The sequence below is a fragment of the Epinephelus lanceolatus genome, chromosome 15, assembly GCF_041903045.1.
Source record: "Epinephelus lanceolatus isolate andai-2023 chromosome 15, ASM4190304v1, whole genome shotgun sequence".
NCBI lineage: Eukaryota > Metazoa > Chordata > Actinopteri > Perciformes > Serranidae > Epinephelus > Epinephelus lanceolatus.
This window is the reverse complement of record NC_135748.1, coordinates 6,926,518-6,948,192: the sequence shown is the minus strand read 5'-3', so window position 1 is coordinate 6,948,192 and position 21,675 is coordinate 6,926,518. Positions and strand designations below refer to the sequence as shown.

The 21,675-nt window shown below is 40.5% G+C and overlaps 1 protein-coding gene across 1 annotated transcript in view; it reads left to right on the top strand.

Moving 5' to 3' along the window:
• The window catches only part of LOC117267337 (disheveled-associated activator of morphogenesis 1), a 46,999-nt gene that overhangs the window by 8,484 nt on the left and 16,840 nt on the right, over window positions 1-21,675 (top strand). The window contains exons 2-15 of the mRNA XM_033643190.2: window positions 4,644-4,858; window positions 4,962-5,051; window positions 7,261-7,332; window positions 7,588-7,682; window positions 7,808-8,027; window positions 8,496-8,609; window positions 10,238-10,348; window positions 12,822-12,925; window positions 13,088-13,154; window positions 14,864-14,981; window positions 15,128-15,266; window positions 16,292-16,350; window positions 16,771-16,958; window positions 17,068-17,322. Of these exons, the coding sequence (XP_033499081.2) occupies window positions 4,676-4,858; window positions 4,962-5,051; window positions 7,261-7,332; window positions 7,588-7,682; window positions 7,808-8,027; window positions 8,496-8,609; window positions 10,238-10,348; window positions 12,822-12,925; window positions 13,088-13,154; window positions 14,864-14,981; window positions 15,128-15,266; window positions 16,292-16,350; window positions 16,771-16,958; window positions 17,068-17,322 (1,815 nt within the window). The 5' untranslated portion in view covers window positions 4,644-4,675. The remainder of the gene's footprint in view (window positions 1-4,643; window positions 4,859-4,961; window positions 5,052-7,260; window positions 7,333-7,587; window positions 7,683-7,807; window positions 8,028-8,495; window positions 8,610-10,237; window positions 10,349-12,821; window positions 12,926-13,087; window positions 13,155-14,863; window positions 14,982-15,127; window positions 15,267-16,291; window positions 16,351-16,770; window positions 16,959-17,067; window positions 17,323-21,675) is intronic.

The following is a 21,675-nucleotide window of genomic DNA, read 5'->3' as shown; positions in this document are numbered from 1 at the left end:
GACCCTACAGGGAACTGCTTCCAGACATTTTTGTTTGATTTTTGATGAGACGTTTTCATTTAAAAGCAGTACAAATTCCAGACTTGAATCAAGCATCTCATATCACTGATCTTAGCTGTCCTTAATCAGTACATCTTCTTCCTGCTGAAGGTCAGGGTGTGTCTCTGCCTCTGCCTGTCTGTCAGGTCAGCATGCTTCACATAACCACCTTGCTGCTCCTAAACCTCCTGTTAGTCCAGTCTAACCATAAAACGACATTACAGCCAGCGTTTACTTACCAGCAGTGAACCAAAAAGCAGAGAGCAACACGCCACAGGTGCAACCGAGGAGGACGCCGTTAACATTTACATCTTGCACTGTCATGAGCTCAAACCTGCTGTCCATAAGTAGATGCACGCTTCCTTTTACGCTGTATCTTAATGTAAACCTCTTCAGCAGTAAGTCAAGTAAGTTGACTAATTGAGTAAGGAGTGGGTGGTTAGGTTTAGGTGACAAAACTACTTTGTAGGGTTAGGAAAAAATCAGTGTTGAAGTTAGTCATGTCAGTAGAGTCACATAACTACTGATGTGACAAAATAACTCAATGCTGACTTTTAGTTTTACATGGGACACAAACACTGGGTTTATATTGGAGGTGGGTGAAAGCCCGGTGCACCTTATACAGACACTACAGGGTGCTCCCAGAGTCACTATAATAATGCCAGGGAAACTTCCCAAGCAGCATATGTTGATGCCCTGGGAGTGAGATCATGCTGAAATCAGCTTTACTATGGGTCAATGACTGATTAGCTCATATATCACATCAACAGTTGCACTTTTAAACATGTGGGTAATGCTGTGAAAAGGTCAGAACTGGAAAAAAAATCACATGACAACTTCACCTGACTTCCTGGTTTGCTCCTGTCATAATCACTACAGCCACTAGAGGTCACCCTCTAAAACTGAATGTACATATTGGTTGTAATTTCTGCTTGAATAAATTACCTGCAGGGTCATATTTTGCAGGAACACAGTCTTGGTGAAGAGAAAACATATTTGCTGTGACTCTGACTTTGTACCATCTGCATTTGCATTATGACAGTGTGAGGAGCTGAGTATGTTGCTGTTATTCACAGCTCCACTGAAACTACCTTTAGTGGCCAAACATACCAAAGTTCTGTTTCTATCATAAATCAAACCTTGAATAATGATCGAGCACAGGCCTGTGATGGTAGTGCTCCAAGCCACACCTCGTGACTCAGCTGTGTGAACAACAGCCCTTCCAGTTGTGGCTTGTTAATCACACCCAAATGAATATGTGTGTGTGTAGCTGTGTGTGTATGTGTTTGATCATGTTGCTGTTGATGGATGGATGATAAGTGTTTGTGCAGCATGCATAATGTTAGGTGTGCAGGCCAATAAATATGTCTGCTCACTTTATGTATTGGTGTTTAAGAGGCAGGTGGGAGGCATCTTTTCAAAACGCATTATTACAAGTCAGACTCCTTAGCTGCACCATGTTTAAGGGTACAGAGTTCATTTGCTTGCTTACAGAACTAAAGTTACACAAGACAAGAGTTTAATGGAGCTGCCCAGTTGATGTAAATTTTGTGTCAAGGAGTGTCTATTAAACTGATATTAGAAACATTATATATCAAATATCAAGGAAACTTTTTTCCCCCCAAAATTTTCTTTTTTTAAAAATTATTTTATGGTGTTTTATTAGATGTCTCTTGAGCTGTCCTTAGTTTGGTCTAAAGGGATAGTTTGGATTTTTTGAAATGGGGCTTCATAAGGTAGTTTTTCAAGTCAGTGTATCAGATACAGTAGATGTCCCTTGGTGCACTCCCAGTTTAGACAAACAGGCTGGCGTTCGACATGGAATCTAACAGAGAGCAAATTCTGACAGGGAGCTGAAGCCATTATATTGCTCTTTTCAAAGCCAAACTCCATTAAGACAAACAGCTAAAAAATGTATCTGCTGGTCTACCAATGCCTCAATCAGTTAATTTGTTTGTGCTATTGTGTGGATTCAGTGTTTAAAAGGGTTAGTTTGGATTCACCGAAGTCACACAATAACACAAAGTAACTAACTGATCAAAGCAGTGGTAGACCAGCAGCTCCCATGTTCAGTGAGCCAGTGAGTGTTTTTATCAATGGAGGCTGGTTGAAGTGATGAGAGCATTGGTAGTCCCTGAAACAGCTTCCCAGTAGAAACACTGGGAACACTGGTTCTGTCTGACAGAAAGGTAAAGTGGTGAAAATATTCTCAGTATAGCATACACTTAAACTGTAATAGATTTGTTTAGGTGGCTAAAATATGTTTTGCTGTTGTCCCCAACCACAGCATTAGATTGCTTAGCAACCATGTTGGCACTCCTGCCTGCTTCTCCAACCTGGGGGCGTGCTGACCAACATATAGTGTATGTAATATACTGTCTATGGATGAGGACCCCTTACTACCCCACTTCAAAAAAGCAGCTTATCAACACTTAAAATTTTGCATATCAAAAGTTTATGAAGGTTATGAGCTTTAGTTTCAATGAATGTTTTCCAATTGGCAGTTCTATCAAGAAATACAGTCAAGGCTTGAAAAAGCTTTTGTTTACAGCTGATTTATTTAAACTGTTGAGGAAAAAAAATCTATAGAAAACATGTTTCAAATCCCACTCCTCTTACCCATAGTGTTTATAAATCTTATAGAAACAAATATACTGATTAAGTTAGATCGGCAATAAAATAAAATAAAATAAAAATTCAGTGAAGAATTTAAGAGGTGTTCAAAGGATATTAAAACCATGTGGAAAGTCATGAATCGGTCCTGCAAAGAGAAAAGACTGCACCAGAGTTACCCCCAGTCTTTTTGGATGGGGAAAATTCTTTCAACAATCCATTTGATATAGCTCAAACATTTAATGATTTTTATTTATTTTTGTTAACATTGGTTATGAATTAACAAATAAAGTTCCTCCTTGTCTTGGTTATCCACTGGATTTTATTCCAAGAAGTTTTCCTATTATCTCTTCTTTTAAGCCCCATGATATCCATGAAATAAGTGACATAATTGATGAATAAAAATCATCATCAGCTGGTCATGACAATATTTCTGTATATCTTGTTAAATAGGTGAAACAGTCTAAGTGCAGTCTATACTGCAGCTATTGGTTCACATCTTTTTATTTTCTTTGAAAACAGGCATTGTGCCTGTGGATTTAAAGGTTACCAAAGTTTTACCTTTGTTTAAAGCAGATGATCTATGTTGTTTTAATAGTTATAGACCCATCTCTATTTCGCTATGTTTATTAAATATTTTAGAAAAAAAATATAAACACATTCGTTTTTACTTAGATTCAAATTCAGTTCTGTACAAACATCAGTAAAGTTAACTCTGCACTTGAGAACAATGAGTATACATGTAGTATTTTCATTGACATTTCAAGAGCTTTTGATACAGTAAACCATCAACCCACCTTTTATTAGAAAAACTGTATAAATATGTTTTTTATGATGCTACAGGCTATATTACCCTGTGGGATTCCGCAGGGATCCATTCTTGGACAATAAGTATTCCTCATCTATATACTCATCTAACCAATGTAAAGTGTCTTTGAGTAAATAAAATGTATTATTATTATTATTATTATTATTATTATTATATAAATGAGTTATCTAATGTCTCAAATATGCTTTCCCCAGAAATATTTGCAGACGACACAACCCTTGTTCTCTCCAATTCAAATTTTTATTCACTGGTCAAAGATGCCAATGCTGGTTTAACTGCCTGTGCTATATGGTTCAGACTAAAGAAATTATCTTTGAATATAAGAAAATCTAACTTTATTATTTTCAGTGGCCAAAAAAGGTACACCAAAGATTTATCCAAAATTTCAATTGAGTCTATTGAGATGCATCGAGTGTAGAGGTCAATTTTCAATAAGATTTAGCAGAACTTAACTATGGAATTTTCTTCCACCTGGTAAAAACCTGTATCGCTATGAAGTGCTACAAAAGATGCCCGAAAAAAATATTTTTAAGTGCTGTTTTGTAATGGGTTTTCCTCCTCTTATTAATTAATTAATTAATTATCCAAGTTTTGTTTTGTTTCAGTCATTATGATGCATTTTTATTGCTCGAGGGTCAAAACAGCATAAACTATTGGCCCCCTCATGCACACACACACAAACACACAAACACACACACACACACACAAACACACACACACACACACACACACACACACACGCCTAATTACACTAACATCAACTTACACATCATACACTCACTATTATAGCTGTTTTTTGTTGTTGCAGTCAAACATATTTTGGTATTAGTAGTTTGTTATCACTTGTTTTATTTTATTTATTGTTCTTTATATTTCTTTATTTCTGTAATTTTGAGTTCTTAATAACACTAAAAAATAGGCCCTCTGTTTTTTTTGCCTCTCCCTGCACATTCATTTTTCTTGCGTTTTTTGTGTTTAATTGTGCAAAAAAATAAACTATAAACTATACACATCATTCAAAAGTTACCAAAATATAGTATTTGCTTGACCTCAGCTTGTCCGATCTCTGACTGTAGGTATTGCTGCAAAATGCATCACCAGTACCAGCAGGGCGTAAATGACAACACATCTGATTACTAACACTGTTTGTCTTCCTCTTTAGTCAATCCTTCTGCTGAGGTCCCCGCTGTAACCATGGCATCCCGGCAGAAGCAGCCCCAAGGGCGTAGCCTGTCCTCTCTGTTTTCTTGTTGCTTCAAAGGAAGTGAACAACCAGAGATCACCTACTGCCATGATAACCTCAACACTGTGGCTATGGAGCCCACCCTGCCCATGCCCCCCCCTCAAGAGCTGGACTCTATGTTCACTGAGCTGGTGGTGAGTACAACACCAGAGAGGCCTTCAAATATCCATAATTATTCAACAGCTGACTTTTTATGTCTTTATATTTATCATTCTCCCTTTCTGTCTCCTATCCCAGGATGAGCTTGGCCTCACAGAGGAGCACAGAGCTGCCATGTTTTCTTTGCCAGCAGAGAAAAAATGGCAGATCTACTGTAGTAAAAGAATGGTAAGAAACTATAACTAAGGGACAACAAGAGTTCAGTGTGCTTCAAATGAACTACGTCATGGCATGAACATAGCTAAAGTGTTTTTAAATGTTGGAAATAGAAACACAGAGAGAACAGTGATGAATCACACAACACCTCATACTGTCAGTCTCTCCTAGAAGAGATTTATGATGTTGCACTTGTTCACATGAGTTTGTGAAGAATGTCAGATTGTTTCAGAATGCTACAAAACTTGTCGGCCACAGCCCATTTCAGTAGTTTATTAAACAGCTATTTAATTTGAAGCATACTGAGGTCTTAATATTGCCTGTGGAGCAAACAAAGGTATCCTGGCTAGCAAATCACACTGCCTTAGTTTTACATGTTAATGACCAAACAATCTGGCAAGTAACATACATTGTTTTATTATTCATTTTATCATTCATTCATCATTCAATGACTCTCTCTCAGTCTAACTCCTGCATGTATCCTCTTGAAGCTAATAGGCTCTATGAAAGCAGACGCCATCAGTTGGGAAGTGTCTCATCTTCAAGTTTGTTGCTGTATTTTGGGTTTTTACTAGAACATCTTTATGTGCTTTAGGAGTCAAAAACACTGTGATACTCTCTGTCTGAAACACTCTTAGTGCCTGTCTCTTTAAGCCCCCCAAATGAAAAAGTGCCATCTGCTCTGATTGATCAGCATTTCTCAAGTCAAGTCAAATTTATTTATAAAGCATATTTAAAAACAACCCAAGTTGACCAAAGTGCTGCACAGTTAAAAATGAATAAAAGAGATACAAGTGAAGTAAAATAATAAACAGAACAAAAACAGCAACCAATATAGATCAAGGCACAAATAAACACAAAGGCAACATCAGGAGGACTCAAAAGCTTTAGTAAAAAGGAATGTTTTTAGCCTTGATTTAAAAGAGTCGTTGGAGGGGGCAAGTCTGACAGAAGGGGGAATGCTGTTCCAGAGTCTGGGGGCTGCGACCACAAAGGCATGGTCACCCCTGAGTTTAAAATAAGTGCTAACCTGAGGGGTCTGGAGGTGGAGTATGGGGTTAAAAGTTCTGTCATGTAGGAGGGGACCACTCCAATCAGGGCTTTGTATGTGAATAAAAGAAGTTGAAAATCAATACGGTACTGCACTGGCAGCCAGTGGAGAGAGGCTAGGACAGAGGTGATGTGGTCTCTCTTTGGTTACCTGTCAAAAGTCTGGCTGCAGTGTTTTGTACTACTTGAAAATGGGAGAGAGATGACTGATTAATTCCAGTCTACAGAGAGTTGCAGTAGTCCAAGCGAGTGGAAATGAAAGCATGGATGACTTTTTCTAGGTCCTTGAAACTGAGGAATGGTTTGATTTTTGTGATGGTGTGAAGTTGGGAAAAAACTGGCTTTGACTACTGAGTTGACCTGTTGATCAAACTTGAGTGCAGAATCAAAAATGACACCAAGGTTTTTGACATGAGGTTTGATAAGAGTGGACAGGTTGCCAAGACTGTTGGATATCAGGTTGATGTTGTCAGAGGGGCCAGAGAGAATGATTTCGGATTTAGCTTCATTTAGTTGAAGGAAGTTTACTGCCATCCAGGACTTTATTTCATTGATGCAGTTGAAGATAATGGTGAGTTTGTATTGGTCGTTTGGTTTGAGGGGAAGATAGAGCTGGGTGTCGTCAGCATAGCAGTGGAAAGAGATCTCCGCCTTTTGGCGTCCCTTCACTGTCATTACAGCAATGATTGTAATGGAGAATGGCGGCACTTTTTTATTGTGAAAAATCACCCTTAAAAGTTCCTACGCCCAACTGGACATGTTCCAGCAGGAAAACGATCCAAAATCAGGGAAAAATTGACAACATCGACAAACAAGATTGCATGTTTCCCTGACGTTAGAATGTAGCTTATTGTAGCAATGTAGGCTATGTAATGTAAACACATGCGTGCCTGGAGCAGATGGCCATATAAAGGGATTACTTTTACATATGTTCATGTCATTATTTGAAACTTCAGCCACATTTAATATGAACATCTGTCACTGTAACATCATAAATATGACAGAAAATAAAAAAAATAATAATAGGTTCCCTTTTAAGATAAAGTACCTCTAATTGCTAGTAGATGCTAGCATCAATAAAGGGGCTAATAGGCAAGATCAGACACATTGTCATTATATGTAAGCATATCCATGACACTGACCTCTTTGTGTGTATATGTGTGTATTGCAGGAGGCAGAGGTGAATAAGGGAGCAACCAGATGGCCAGAGTATTATATTGACCAGCTCAGGGTCATGGCTGCTGTGAGTTACACTCTGTTTTTATTCTGTTCATCAGTTTATTCACAGACAGATTTTGCTTTATTACCAATTCTATTTATAAAATGTGGAAATATTGATGATTTTTATGGAAACACTTTGAATACATTTAACAACATTTGGTTGTATTAGTCAAAGGAACAGAGCCAAACTGTCTCCATCATTGCCTTTGAGTGAATATACAGCATATTTGGAATAATGAAAAACTGGCGTTATTTAGTTTATCCTGCCTTTTCCCAGAGGAAGACTCTGCTGTCACTGGAGGATGATGAAGAGCAGGGAAGACATTATATCGTGGATGATCTAAAGACAGCGCTTAGAACACAGCCAATGAGGTACGATTCCAGTTCTAACACACGTTATTCTGGAAATACAGAAATTTACCAAAGCTTTATTTCGTCCTCCCTGTACTGCAGGGACCTAAAGAATAATCTTTACCATTCTGATTTACCTCCTTCAGTTTTGTGACACGATTCATTGAGTTGGACGGCCTGTCTTGTATCCTGAATTTCCTCAAGTCAATGGACTACGAGACCACCAACTCTCAGGTCCACACCTCACTGATTGGCTGCATCAAAGCTCTGATGAACAACTCTCAGGGCAGAGCTCATGTCCTGGGTCACTGTGAGAGCATTAATATCATCGCACAGAGTCTCACCACTGAAAGCATCAAAACCAAGGTACACACAGTGCAATCGATACCCCAGAATAACAAAGCCAAAGTCGGCTTGCAATGTTCAAATGCAAATATACTGAATAGAAAACAATGAAATGTCAGAGACCCTTTGCTATGACATTTGATATTTAGCTCAGGTGCCTCTCGTTTCTCTCGATCACCTTTGAGATGTTTAAGCACCTTGAATGGAGTCCACCTATGGTAGATTCAGTTGATTGGACATGGTTTTGAGAAGCAAACACCTGTCTATATAGGGATGGGATGGAAGGAACTGCCTGCAGAGCTCAGTCTTCATGATTCTTTTCCAAACTGAGTGTTTCTCACACATTTATTACTATTTCTATTAGGTTAGACTTTTACTTCAATCAAACAATCAATACTTGGCCATCTAACATCCCCATGTGCCAGTAAATAATTATGAAATTCTTTCTCCCTCTCATTTGTAATTGTCTGATCTTCTTTCTCTCCTTAGGTTGCAGTGTTAGAGATCCTTGGTGCAGTATGTTTGGTGCCAGGAGGTCATAAGAAAGTACTAGAAGCCATGCTGCACTACCAGAAATATGCCTCAGAGAGAACACGCTTTCAGGTTTGCTTGTGCTTCATTTGTTTGTGCTCTATTTCATTTTCTGCTGGGGCTCATGGAAGCGTGGAGGAGATAGATTCTGATTTCTAGACATGATGACACAAAGCTTAAAGGAATTCTACAATATTCAGAGCATTAATATAGCAGCATGTAATTATTTGCTATGTATAGATATAGTGGAGTAATGGCATCCCAAGCATAGAATTAAATCACACCACCTCTGTGTGTGTGTTGTAATTCAAGCTTTTCTGTTAGTTGTTGTGGTAGATGGTGTGACCATGTGAACGTGTCTGTGCATGTGTCTCTACACTGGCTGGCTAATCAGTTCTCACTCTCAACTTGTCAAATACTGACGTTAGGTCAGTGGCCTGTCACATCAAAATATGATGCACTAGGTACCCTCCTGCATCAGTTTTGGAGTGTCAATTAACGCTCATTACATGCATCAGGAAGTGTACAGTTTGTTAAATGCTGTCTTTTTTTTTCAAATAAACATAGGTAGGTAAAATATGTAGGTTCACTTTCTAAGGTTTAGGCATCAAAAGCAAGTGGTAAGGTTTAGTAAAAACATCATGGTTTGGCTTAAAATAAACACGATTGTTACTAACGTAATGTAACGTAACATGACATACATCACTAGCATAGTATACGACACATACTAGCACACTACGCTGTTATTAAAACAACTTCATTGACTTTTGGTTTCACACAGGACATGAACAGTCGGCTCCCTGGTGAAAGTCCAGTGTTTGTTTAACCCATCCACCTCCCCTCCTGCCCATTCTATACAGACTTTGTTGCTATTTTTATGACTGTAGGTGTCCAGAGTGTCAACAAATGCTGCTGTATGGGTCATCTCATACCACTGCTCAAGTGTGCCTCTGTGCGTCGATGTCCATGTTGAGAACCATGTGCAGACAATCTTTGAATCATAGATATAGCTCCGTTAACACTCAGAGCAAACCATGTCACCAGGAGAAGTCTCTTTGTGTGCCATAGACAATATGTTATTATTACTGATTAATAAAATGCTGATTATAATAATCAATAGCAAAGCACTACTAGACAAATGACATACAGATTGTTGCAGAGAATGCATCTGATTGGGGTTCAGCAATAAAGTCATTGCAAATAGAAGACGGATGTTAGATGCTGATACCATAACCAACTAGATTTCTAGCCTACAGTTAATATATTTGAATTTAGCTCTCTGCACTGCTTGCCCTTCTTTCACTCATAGCAATCCCATCATGCTTCACCACAGGAATCTGTTGCTTCTTATTAAAATAGCTTATAGCTTAAAATAGCTTCTTATTAAAAATAAGCTGGGGTGGATATCTCTGCCTTGCTCACCATATTCAGTCTGTTTCAAAAGAATAAGCCCCACTGGTAACTAATGTGTTGACATGTTAAAGTTAGTAAATCAAAGTTTAAAGTAACATTTTCTCTGTTAAGATGACTAATTTTATGCCTCAAATATGTATCAACTTCATATTACAATTTATAGTGATTTCTACCATAATTTTGAGGGTTATCTGATATCTCAAAAACATAAAAAAGACCAAAACCTATTTATGATACAAACATGTTTTATGATGGTTTCACCTGAATATATTTTGCTGTGTTTACAGACCCTGGTGACAGACTTGGATAGATCCACAGGCCGCTACAGAGATGAAGTTAATCTGAAGACTGCCATTATGTCCTTCATCAATGCTGTGCTCAGCCAGGGAGCAGGAGAGGTGAGGAAGCATCTACAGTGCCCTCTAAAAGTATTGGAACAGTGAGTCCAATTGGTTTACTTTTGTTGTAGACTGAAAACATTTGGGTTTGACATCAAAAGATGAATATGAGACAAGAGATCAACATTTCAGCTTTTATTTCCAGGTATTTACATCTGGATCTGATACACAACTTAGAAGATAGCATTATTTGTAATGGAACACAAAATTTTTAGGTGAGCAAAAGTATTGGAACATATAAACTTAAAATAGATTAAAGTGAATGAGACTTAATATTTAGTTGCAAATCCTTTGCTTTCAATAACTGCATCAAGCCTGTGACCCATTGACATCACCAGACTTTTGTATTCTTCTTTTGTGATGCTTTTCCAGGCTTTCACCGCAGCCTCTTTCAGTTGTTGTTTGTTTTGGGGGGTTACTCCCTTCAGTCTCCTCTTCAGCAGGTAAAATGCATGCTCTATTGGGTTTAAGTCTGGAGACTGACTTGGCCAGTCTAAAATCTTCCACTTCTTGCCCCTGATGAACTCCTTTGTTGTTTTGGCAGTGTGTTTTGGGTCGTTATCTTGCTGCATGATGAAGGATCTCCCAATCAGTTTGGTTGCATCTTTCTTTAAATTAGCAGACAAAATGTTTCTGTAGACTTGTGAGTTCATTTTGCTGCTGCCATCATGTGTTACATCATCAATGAAGATGAAAGAGTCCGTCCCAGAAGAAGCCATGCAAGCCCAAGCCATGACATTACCTCCACCGTGTTTCACAGATGAGCTTGAATGTTTGGGATCATGAGCAGATCCTTTCTTTCTCCAAACTTTCACCTTTCCATCACTTTGGAAAAAGTTAATCTTTGTCTCATCAGTCCATAAAACTTTTTCCCAGAATTTTTGAGGCTCATCTCTGTACCTTTTGGCAAATTCCAGCCTGGCCTTCCTATTCTTCTTGCTAATGAGTGGTTTGCATCTTCTGGTGTAGCCTCTGTACTTTTGTTCATGAAGTCTTCTGCGAACAGTAGATTGTGATACCTTCACTCCTGCCCTCTGGAGGTTGTTGCTGATGTCACTAACAGTTGTTTTAGGGTCTTTCTTGACAGCTCTCACAATGTTTCTGTCATCAACTACTGATGTTTTCCTTGGTCTACCTGTTCGACGTCTGTTGCTTAGTACACCAGTGGTTTCTTTCTTCTTCAGGACATTCCAAATAGTTGTACTGGCTATGGCCAATGTTTGTGCAATGGCTCTGATTGATTGTCCATCTTCTTTCAGATTCACAATTGCTTCTTTTTCACCCATAGACAGCTCTCTGGTTTTCATGTTGGTTCCACCTCTAAATGCAGTCTGCACAGGCAAAACCTATCGTACCCAGTCTGAAACTGAGCTCAGACATCCAGTGCTATTTATTGTTTGAATAATCAATGTAATTGGGAGACACCTGGGCAACAAAACACACCTGTCAGTCACATGTTCCAATACTTTTGCTCTCATGAAAAATGGGTGGGTTCAAACAAAAGGTGCTATCTTCTAAGTTGTGTATCAGATCCAGATGTAAATACCTGGAAATGAAAGCTGAAATGTTGATCTCTTGTCCCATATTCATCTTTTGATGTCAAACCCAAATATTTTCAGTCTACAACAAAAATAAAGGAATTGGCCTCACTGTTCCAATACTTTTGGAGGGCACTGTATGTGTCTCTGCTTTGTTGTAAATAGGATCATTTTATCATGTCAGGTGTCTTTTAGGAGTTGGTTTATGATGCAGCATGATACTATAAGATGATAGATATGATACCACTTTTCCTCAAGATAGATAATTTAAAACCAGGTGGAAATGTGCACGTCAAACCAGCAGTTAATGTATACTGATATATGATATCATATGAATTAGCTCCGCACGAATGATGTTGCAAATTTAATGTAAAGTTACGTATCTAACATAAAGTTATGGAGGTTAGGTTCAGGCAGGAAAAATACTGTGGTTAGGTTAGGAAGAGAAACATGGTAACAACCCCCCTTCAAATGATTCAAAGTTCACACGGTTCCAAACACCAGTCACCTGGAGAAAGTCCCATTCTTTGTGACCCATCCAGAACCCCAAGCTACATCCTTATGGAGACTACTTCCTCCTTAACTCCCATCAGCACATTTGTCACATAATTACAGCCTTCCAAAAACTGAGGATAATACATGAATTACTAGCTCATCATTTCATGGGATATGATATCACTGGGTATCGTGGTCCAGATAGCTATAAAATCCGGCCACTGTGTTGGGTCACTTTGATGCAGGTAGAGTGACATGACGGTCATCAACATTTATGTATCGCAGACACTCAGGTTTAGACAAGGTTGCAAAACAAGTTTTAGACATTTCTATAACTATCACTTTCTTCCTTGCATCTGTTCCCTTCCTGTTGGACAATAACTCAACATGGCAATGTTGTGTGTGCGTGTGTGTGTGTGTGTGTGTGTGTGTGTGTTTAGACCAGTCTGGAGTTCCGTATCCATTTACGCTATGAGTTTCTGATGTTGGGCATTCAGCCGGTCATCGACAAGCTACGCTCCCATGACAACGCCACTCTAAACAGGTACATCAGGTGCACCAAAGGGTGCTAGCATATTGAAACATTACTACTATTTGACTTTGAACTAATATGTACATAAAAGGTCAGAAAACATATTTGTACTTTTAAATACTTTGATTTTAAATAGCTTTCTGAGTTCAGTTGTTATGTTTATGCTGTTAACAGACATCTGGACTTCTTTGAGATGCTGAGGAATGAAGATGAACTCCTGATGTCCAAACAGTTTGATGCTGTAAGTCATTTCAGACAAACCTTTATATACACTGCTCAAAAAAATCAAAGGAACATTTAAATCACACATCAGATCTTGATGAACGAATTATTTGAGTTGAATCTTTACTGATGTACATTGTATAATTTGTTGAGAACAAAATGATGCAACAATGGTCAATGGAAACCAAAACTGAGCACCAAAAATCAAGGTCAAGAATTGAAATCACAGGCTGATCCAACATGTATGAATTTTATAACGGCAACCCATAATGTGACTCAGTAGTGTGTACGGCCCCTGCATGCCTGTATACACCCCCCCGACAACTTCTGGGCATGCTCCTGAAAAGTCGGCAGATGGTGTCTGGGGGATCTCCTCCCAGACCTGAATCAGGGCATCAGTTAGCTCCTGGACAGTCTGTGGTGGTACTTGGCAGCATGGGATGCACCAATACATTGTGTCCCATAGGAATTGGATGTAGTTCAGAGGAATAAGAGGGCCAGTCAATAGCATCAATGCCTTCATCATCCAGGAACTGCCTAATCACTCTGGCCACATGAGGCCAGCTATTGTCCAGCACCAGGAGGAACCCAGGGCCCACTGCACCAGCGTAAGGTCTGACAATCACTCTGAGGATTTCATCCTGGTCCCTAACAGCATCCAGGGTACTGTTGGCTATGGCATGGAGGTCTGTGCGACATTTCAAGGATATGCCTCCCCAGACCACCCACTACCAAGCTGGTCATGCTGGATGATGTTACAGGCAGCATAACGTTAACCACGGCATCTCCAGACTCTTTCATGCCTGTCACATGTGCTCAGTGTGAACCTGTGAGGAGAACAGGGCAAAGATGGGGACCAGCCAATTATGTTTGCTGGCAAATGCCAGTTGAGCTGCATGGTGCTGGGCTGTGAGCACAGGTCCCACTAAAGGACGTTGGGCCTTCATGCCACTCTTGTGCAGTCTGTTTCTCACAGTTTGGTCAGAAACATGCACACCAGGAGCCTGCTGGAGGTCATTTTGTAGAGCTCTGACAGTGCTCCCCCTGTTCCTTCTTGCACAAAGGAGCAGAAACCAGTCCTGCTGCTGGGTTGATGCCCTCCTATGGCCCTGTCCAGCTCTCCTGGTGCAACAGCCCGTCTCCTGGTATCTCGTCCATGCTCTTGAGACTGTGCAGGGAGACACAGCAAACCTTGTTGCGACCTCATGTATGGATGTGCCATCCTGGAGGCGCTGGACTACCTGTGCAACCTGATTGGGCTGCGGGTACCACCTCATGTTACCAGTAGTGACAAGGACACTAGCAGAACACAAAACTAGAGAAGAATCAGTCAGGAAGGATGAGAAGAGAGCAACTGTAAAACCATTCTCTTTTTGGTGGTTGTCTTGCTTTTGCTTCTCCATGCACCTAAATGTACAGATTGATATCCCTGAAGTTTAACTGACTTGGTGTTATACTGTGAGGATTAAGTGTTCCCTTAATTCTTGGGCTGTGTAGATTTTCTTTGTTTTACATCCTATAGATCTAGTAAGCAGCTGAAGTCCAAGTAGCTCTTAAGGATGAAAAGACACTCAGGAGTAGTGTATTCCAGTGTTCCCTTATAATAAAACACACTTGACCCAGCTTGTCTTCAGCTTTACTTTTCTTTTTGATGTTAAATAAAGTGTAAAAATGCAAATTAGCTGTACACTGTGTTATAAACCTGCTGATTAATATTATTTGTTTCAGGTCCATATAGAAACTAAAAGTGCCAGCCAGATGTTTGAGCTGATCAGGAAGAATCTGAACCATACTGAAGCTTACCCTCACCTCCTGTCTGCACTGCAGCACTGTCTCATGATGCCATGTAAGACTGGCTGTCTGCCTACAAGTACATTATTAATAATATTTTTTTTTTATTGCCATAAATGATCCATGACAGCAGCAGCTTGTCCATCTGTTGACTCTTCTCTGTCTATCTGTCTGTCTGTCTGTCTGTCTGTCTATCTGCAGATAAGCAGAACAGTACCACTCTTCAGTACTGGGTGTTGTTGGATCGGATAGTTCAGCAGCTGGTTCTGCAGACGGACAAAGGTGAAAACCCTGATGTTGCTCCACTGGAGGACTTCAACGTGAAAAATATTGTGCGCATGTAAGTTTTCTGGGTTCCTAACTTTAGCACTTGATTAGTGCTGCACGCTTTCCAGTTTTTAGTAATGATGACATATTTAAATAGCCCCAGGGGAACAGTGCTCTATGATAAGCACAGACAGCTTCTAGTTACCTTCTACATTCAGTCAAGACTTAAGGTTACTTAAAGGTTGCTCAGTTGTTTGAATAAGCCAATAAAAACTAATGGAATGGTCAATGGTCAGTACATTGATTATAAGGAACAAAACATTTACTGGGAACAAGCCTTCTCAGGTTTAGGGGTGACTCATGGGTACACATGGACCACCAAGCAGTCCGGTATGGTTTAGTTCAGATCGTTACCCATTTTTTCTGTTTCCACTGTGAAAAGTTGTGGATGGTACCAGTGGAACCGTTCCTTACCGTCCTCTGTTGGGGTACCTAGCACACAGATCTGGTACTAAAAGGTGGAGCTAAAAACAGTCCGTTGTTTGGTAAATAGCAGACGGTGACTCTTGCTCAGGGCTGAGTTGAGGCTGGTTTTGAAGCTTATGTAACCTCTGTTCATACCATGGCAAGTCTTACATGCATTAGTAAACTACAACAATAAAATAAAAGGATGTTTTGCTGCCTCTTACAGCAGCTGTAGACTGAGAAAAAAATAACTTCATTCACTGGGCCGACTGCTGACAACTTTTAAGGTGGAACATTTACTTGTAATGTTACTCGGTGCTTGAATTGATGAATCGACTCCATCAGCACACCTTAAATTTCAAATAAGAAACCAAAGTGCATCAGTAAGTAAGTTTCCCTTACCCTCATATTGTCATAATTTTCAGCTAGCCTGTATACTACAACGGCATAATAGAATTCCTAAAATTCAATCATGGCTTTTGGTTTTGGTATGTCATCCCAAAATCATCAGTGGCCCCATCTGGCCACTCCTCCAAAAAATTTCTGAGGGCACCGCTAGTAGTCATAGTAATGGTCGTAGATCACCTCATGTTGGAGAACTTCTTTCAGTTGTGTGTGTGTTTGTGTCTACAGGCTTGTCAAGGAGAGTGAGGTCAAACAATGGAAAGAACAAGCTGATAAAATGAGAAAAGGTAAACGCACATATACTTTACTGTGGTATACATTCTACAAGTCTGCAGAGGGGACTGGAACTTTGCAACCTGTTACAAACACAAATGATGTAGAGCTGGACTGGACCAGTCAGTTTAAATATATCTATTGTTCCCATAATCACTGCAGGTTTTCATGTACACATGAACAATCAAAAACAATACAAAGTATGTTGCACTTTGCTAATTTCACTATGGATCAATGAAACAAACATCAAGGTCCAAGCACGCAATACAAGTCAGAGCCATAATCATGGTAAATAAGTCAAGATGCAGAAAGTAAGGCTGCTTGTTTGTTTATCAGCTTGATGAACATTTCTAATAACTCAACCATAGTTTGCAGAATGAACTACCTCCTGTAAGTCACTTGTCTCTAGCTGTCTCACCTTCTCTTCTCTCCAGAGCATCACAACTTACAGCAGCGGTTTGAAAAGAAAGAGAGAGAATGTGAGGCCAAGAACAAGGAGAAGGAAGACATGATGGCCATGCTGAACAAACTGAAAGACAAACTGGAGCGAGAGAGCAACGAGAACAAGCAAGCTAAACAACAAGTGGCAGAACTTTCTGCTCAGCTGCAGCAGCTCAGCTCTGTAAGTTCACCGACATGACATACATTTATTTTCTCAAAAGATCCCAGTTTCAGCATGATCATGTCTTGGTCAGCTGTTCATAATGAAAACTATCCTGTTGTCTTGTCAGACTTCCAGTGTTCCAGGAGGACCTCCTGTGACTTCTGGTGGTTTGGTTACCCCTGGTCCTGTTCCATCCATCCCTGTTCCTCCTCCTCCTCCTCCACCACCGCCTCCGCCTCCTCCAGGGGGCCCACCAGCTTTTGGTATGGTTCCATTTGCCCCACCTCCTCCACCAGGAGCTCCACTAAGCACTGCCCCGAAGAAGAATATTCCTCGGCCAGCTAACCCACTCAAGTCCTTCAACTGGAGCAAACTGCCTGAGGTACACTTTCTACTGCCAAGGCCTGTTAATGTTACTGCTGCTACATCTCCTGTTGGTACTGTCACTTCTGCTCATATTATACTTTTTCACATACACATACTGCATATGCAACTGCAGTGTTGCCACAACTATTCCAGCTGTTACTACAGCATTACTTCTGCAGTGCTTCTCAGGTATCTAAACAATACGAAGGCCCGTTTTTATGTTGTGTTGTGAAGTAATCGAAATCCAGCATCTTCCAAACTTCTCATGCCCAATGTTATCTTGACATATAATAACAACCTGTAGTGGTAAGGTATGGAGACCAAAACCCAACATCTGCAGAATGCCATGATGTTACCATCCATACAGCATGAAACTCTAAAGCGTTAGACATTTCCAATGAAAGAGTCCAACATCCTTGTAATTTAATTTAATTTTTTTTAAATTTAATTTTATATACTTTATTAATCCCTGAGGGGAAATTCAATTTTTCACTCTGTTGTCAATTACACACAGGTCCGAACACACACATGCACAAACTGGACCTATACATGCACAAAGTGGAGAGATGTCAGAGTGGGCTGCCCATGACAGGCGCTCTGAGTGGTTGGGGGGTTCAGTGCCTTGTTCAGGGGCACCTCAGCAGTGCCCAGGAGGTGAACTGGCACCTCTCCAGCTACCAGTCCACGCTCCATATTTTTGGTCCGGATGGGGACTTGAACAGGCGACCCTCCGGTTCCCAACCCAAGTCCCTATGGACTGAGCTACTGCTGCCCCCAATGTCATAATGTCATAGTGACGTCCGCTGCCAGCTTGAGAGGGACTTTATGGTTTTCAAATATTTTTTTTGACTGAATGATTTAGGCCCAGAATCAGAAAAGATGAAAGCTTGTCACTATAGCATGACCAAAGGCAGGTATCAAACAGAATGAATTAGAAATAAAGGCCTGTGTCTAATATAAGCCTACTTCAGAGAAAGGTCTGGCACTGACATAAAGAATGTCATTGCAGAGAGTTGTTGCATAGAGATGATACACCATCTCATCTAGTTGCATTGGTGTGAATCATCAGGGTTTTTTTAATGTTGCAGAACCATACCATACCAATTTTATTTATAAAGCACTTTAAAAACCCAGTGGACCAAAGTGCTGTACACAATTAAACATAAAGTGTACAATAGGCATAAGATAAAAATAAAATATACATAAAACAAAGCATAACAATAAAGATAAAAACATAAAGTGCAATAAAATAACACAATATAAAACCAATAAACATTTTTAAGGCACAGCACATAAGTAAAATTAGTCAATAAAATGAGTAATAGCAAATTAAAAGACATCGATTTATGCGGGATCAAAGGCCATGGAGAACAGGTGGGTTTTAAGGCGCTTTTTAAAAACATGCAGTGATGGAACTTGTCTGATGTCGAGAAGCAGGTCATTCCATAGTTTTGGTGCTACAACTGAGAAAGCGCGGCCCCCTCTGAGCCTGCTTGTCGTTTTGGGAACTTTCAGGAGCAGCTGGTCAGCTGACCTGAGAGGGCGTGTAGGAGTGTATGGCTCTAGCAGCTCAGAGAGGTATAGTGGGGCGAGGCCATTAAGAGACTTAAAAACAAATAAAAGAATTTTAAAATGGATCCTAAAATGTATGGGCAGCCAGTGTAATGCGGTTAAAATAGGGGAAAGGTGCTCACGATTGTTTGTGCCACTTAAAAGGCGTGTGGCGGCATTTTGCACCATCTGGAGGCGGGTGACGGCGGATGTGCTAACCCCTATATATAAAGCGTTGCAATAGTCTAGCCGACTAGTTACAAAGGCGTGGATTATCATTTCTAAGTGTTGCCTTGAGAGAAGAGGTTTTATTTTTGCTAGCTGCCTCAGTTGAAAGAAACTCGACTTCACAACTGCCCTAATCTGACTGTCGAGATTAAGCCCAGGATCCATTATTACCCCAATGATGGTTGGTTTAGAATATTGAGCCAGTGAACCCAAATCAACGGGTGGGGTCCTAACAGTACCATTAAAGACCATCACCTCTGTTTTGTTTTCATTGAAGTTTAAAAAGTTTAGTGCCATCCAGGCCTTTAAGTCATTAAGACACTTAAAAAAGTGGTCCCAAGGAAGGTGCGTTTAAGGGGCAAGTAAATCTGGCAGTCATCTGCATAGCAGTGGAAAGATATACCGTGTTTGCGTCAAATGGACCCCAGTGGGAGCAAATATAGTGAGAACAGAAGAGGGCCTAAGACCGAACCTTGTGGTACCCCACATGGGAGGGACGCACAAGAGGACGTGAAGTCACCAATGTTGACACTGAAGGTTTGGTCTGCTAAGTAGGATTGAAACCACTCCAGTGCTGAACCCCTAATACCCACCCAGTGTTTTAGACGAGATATTAAAATTTTGTGGTCTAGAACGTCATAAAGCAAGTAGCTGCCTGTTTCATCTCGTCTCATCAGGAGACTGACCGATAATGTATCTTCATCACTTAGACAGTCATTGTAAGTCAGTCAGATACAGACTTTCTGGTCCCTGCTTTGCTGCGGTTAAACCAAAAATGAAACTTAGACTATGTATTTGTAAGCATTTTCACCACTGGAACTGCTGGGCCTTAAGCTAAGAGCTGTAGAGGAACATCAGGCAGTGTTGAGAGATGGACTAATACGTTGTTGCCTTTGGTCTTTTCGTGAAATTTGTTGACAGTAACAGCCGAAATACACGGGGCATGGACACAGCGCGTTACGTAGGCAGGGCAGGGCAGGGGTTTTTACCTTTTACAGAGAGTCCATCTTTGCAGTGTGTGGCTGCTGCCAGCTTCACTGTGTATGTACAGTACAGGCCAAAAGTTTGGACACACCTTCTCATTCAATGCGTTTTCTTTATTTTCATGACTATTTACATTGTAGATTCTCACTGAAGGCATCAAAACTATGAATGAACATATGTGGAGTTATGTACTTAACAAAAAAAGGTGAAATAACTGAAAACATGTTTTATATTCTAGTTTCTTCAAAATAGCCACCCTTTGCTCTGATTACTGCTTTGCACACTCTTGGCATTCTCTCGATGAGCTTCAAGAGGTAGTCACCTGAAATGGTTTTCCAACAGTCTTGAAGGAGTTCCCAGAGGTGTTTAGCACTTGTTGGCCCCTTTGCTGTCACTCTGCGGTCCAGCTCACCCCAAACCATCTCGATTGGGTTCAGGTCCAGTGACTGTGGAGGCCAGGTCATCTGCCGCAGCACTCCATCACTCTCCTTCTTGGTCAAATAGCCCTTACACAGCCTGGAGGTGTGTTTGGGGTCATTGTCCTGTTGAAAAATAAATGATCGTCCAACTAAACGCGAACCGGATGGGATGGCATGTCACTGCAGGATGCTGTGGTAGCCATGCTGGTTCAGTGTGCCTTCAATTTTGAATAAATCCCCAACAGTGTCACCAACAAAACACCCCCACACCATCACACCTCCTCCTCCATGCTTCACAGTGGGAACCAGGCATGTGGAATCCATCCGTTCACCTTTTCTGCGTCTCACAAAGACACGGCGGTTGGAACCAAAGATCTCAAATTTGGACTCATCAGACCAAAGCACAGATTTCCACTGGTCTAATGTCCATTCCTTGTGTTTCTTGGTCCAAACAAATCTCTTCTGCTTGTTGCCTCTCCTTAGCAGTGGTTTCCTAGCAGCTATTTGACCATGAAGGCCTGATTGGCGCAGTCTCCTCTTAACAGTTGTTCTAGAGATGGGTCTGCTGCTAGAACTCTGTGTGGCATTCATCTGGTCTCTGATCTGAGCTGCTGTTAACTTGCGATTTCTGAGGCTGGTGACTCAGATGAACTTATCCTCAGAAGCAGAGGTGACTCTTGGTCTTCCTTTCCTGGGTCGGTCCTCATGTGTGCCAGTTTCGTTGTAGCGCTTGATGGTTTTTGCGACTCCACTTGGGGACACATTTAAAGTTTTTGCAATTTTCAAGACTGACTGACCTTCATTTCTTAAAGTAATGATGGCCACACGTTTTTCTTTAGTTAGCTGATTGGTTCTTGCCATAATATGAATTTTAACAGTTGTCCAATAGGGCTATCGGCTGTGTATTAACCTGACTTCTGCACAACACAACTGATGGTCCCAACCCCATTGATAAAGCAAGAAATTCCACTAATTAACCCTGATAAGGCACACCTGTGAAGTGGAAACCATTTCAGGTGACTACCTCTTGAAGCTCATGGAGAGAATGCCAAGAGTGTGCAAAGCAGTAATCAGAGCAAAGGGTGGCTATTTTGAAGAAACTAGAATATAAAACATGTTTTCAGTAATTTCACCTTTTTTTGTTAAGTACATAACTCCACATGTGTTCATTCATAGTTTTGATGCCT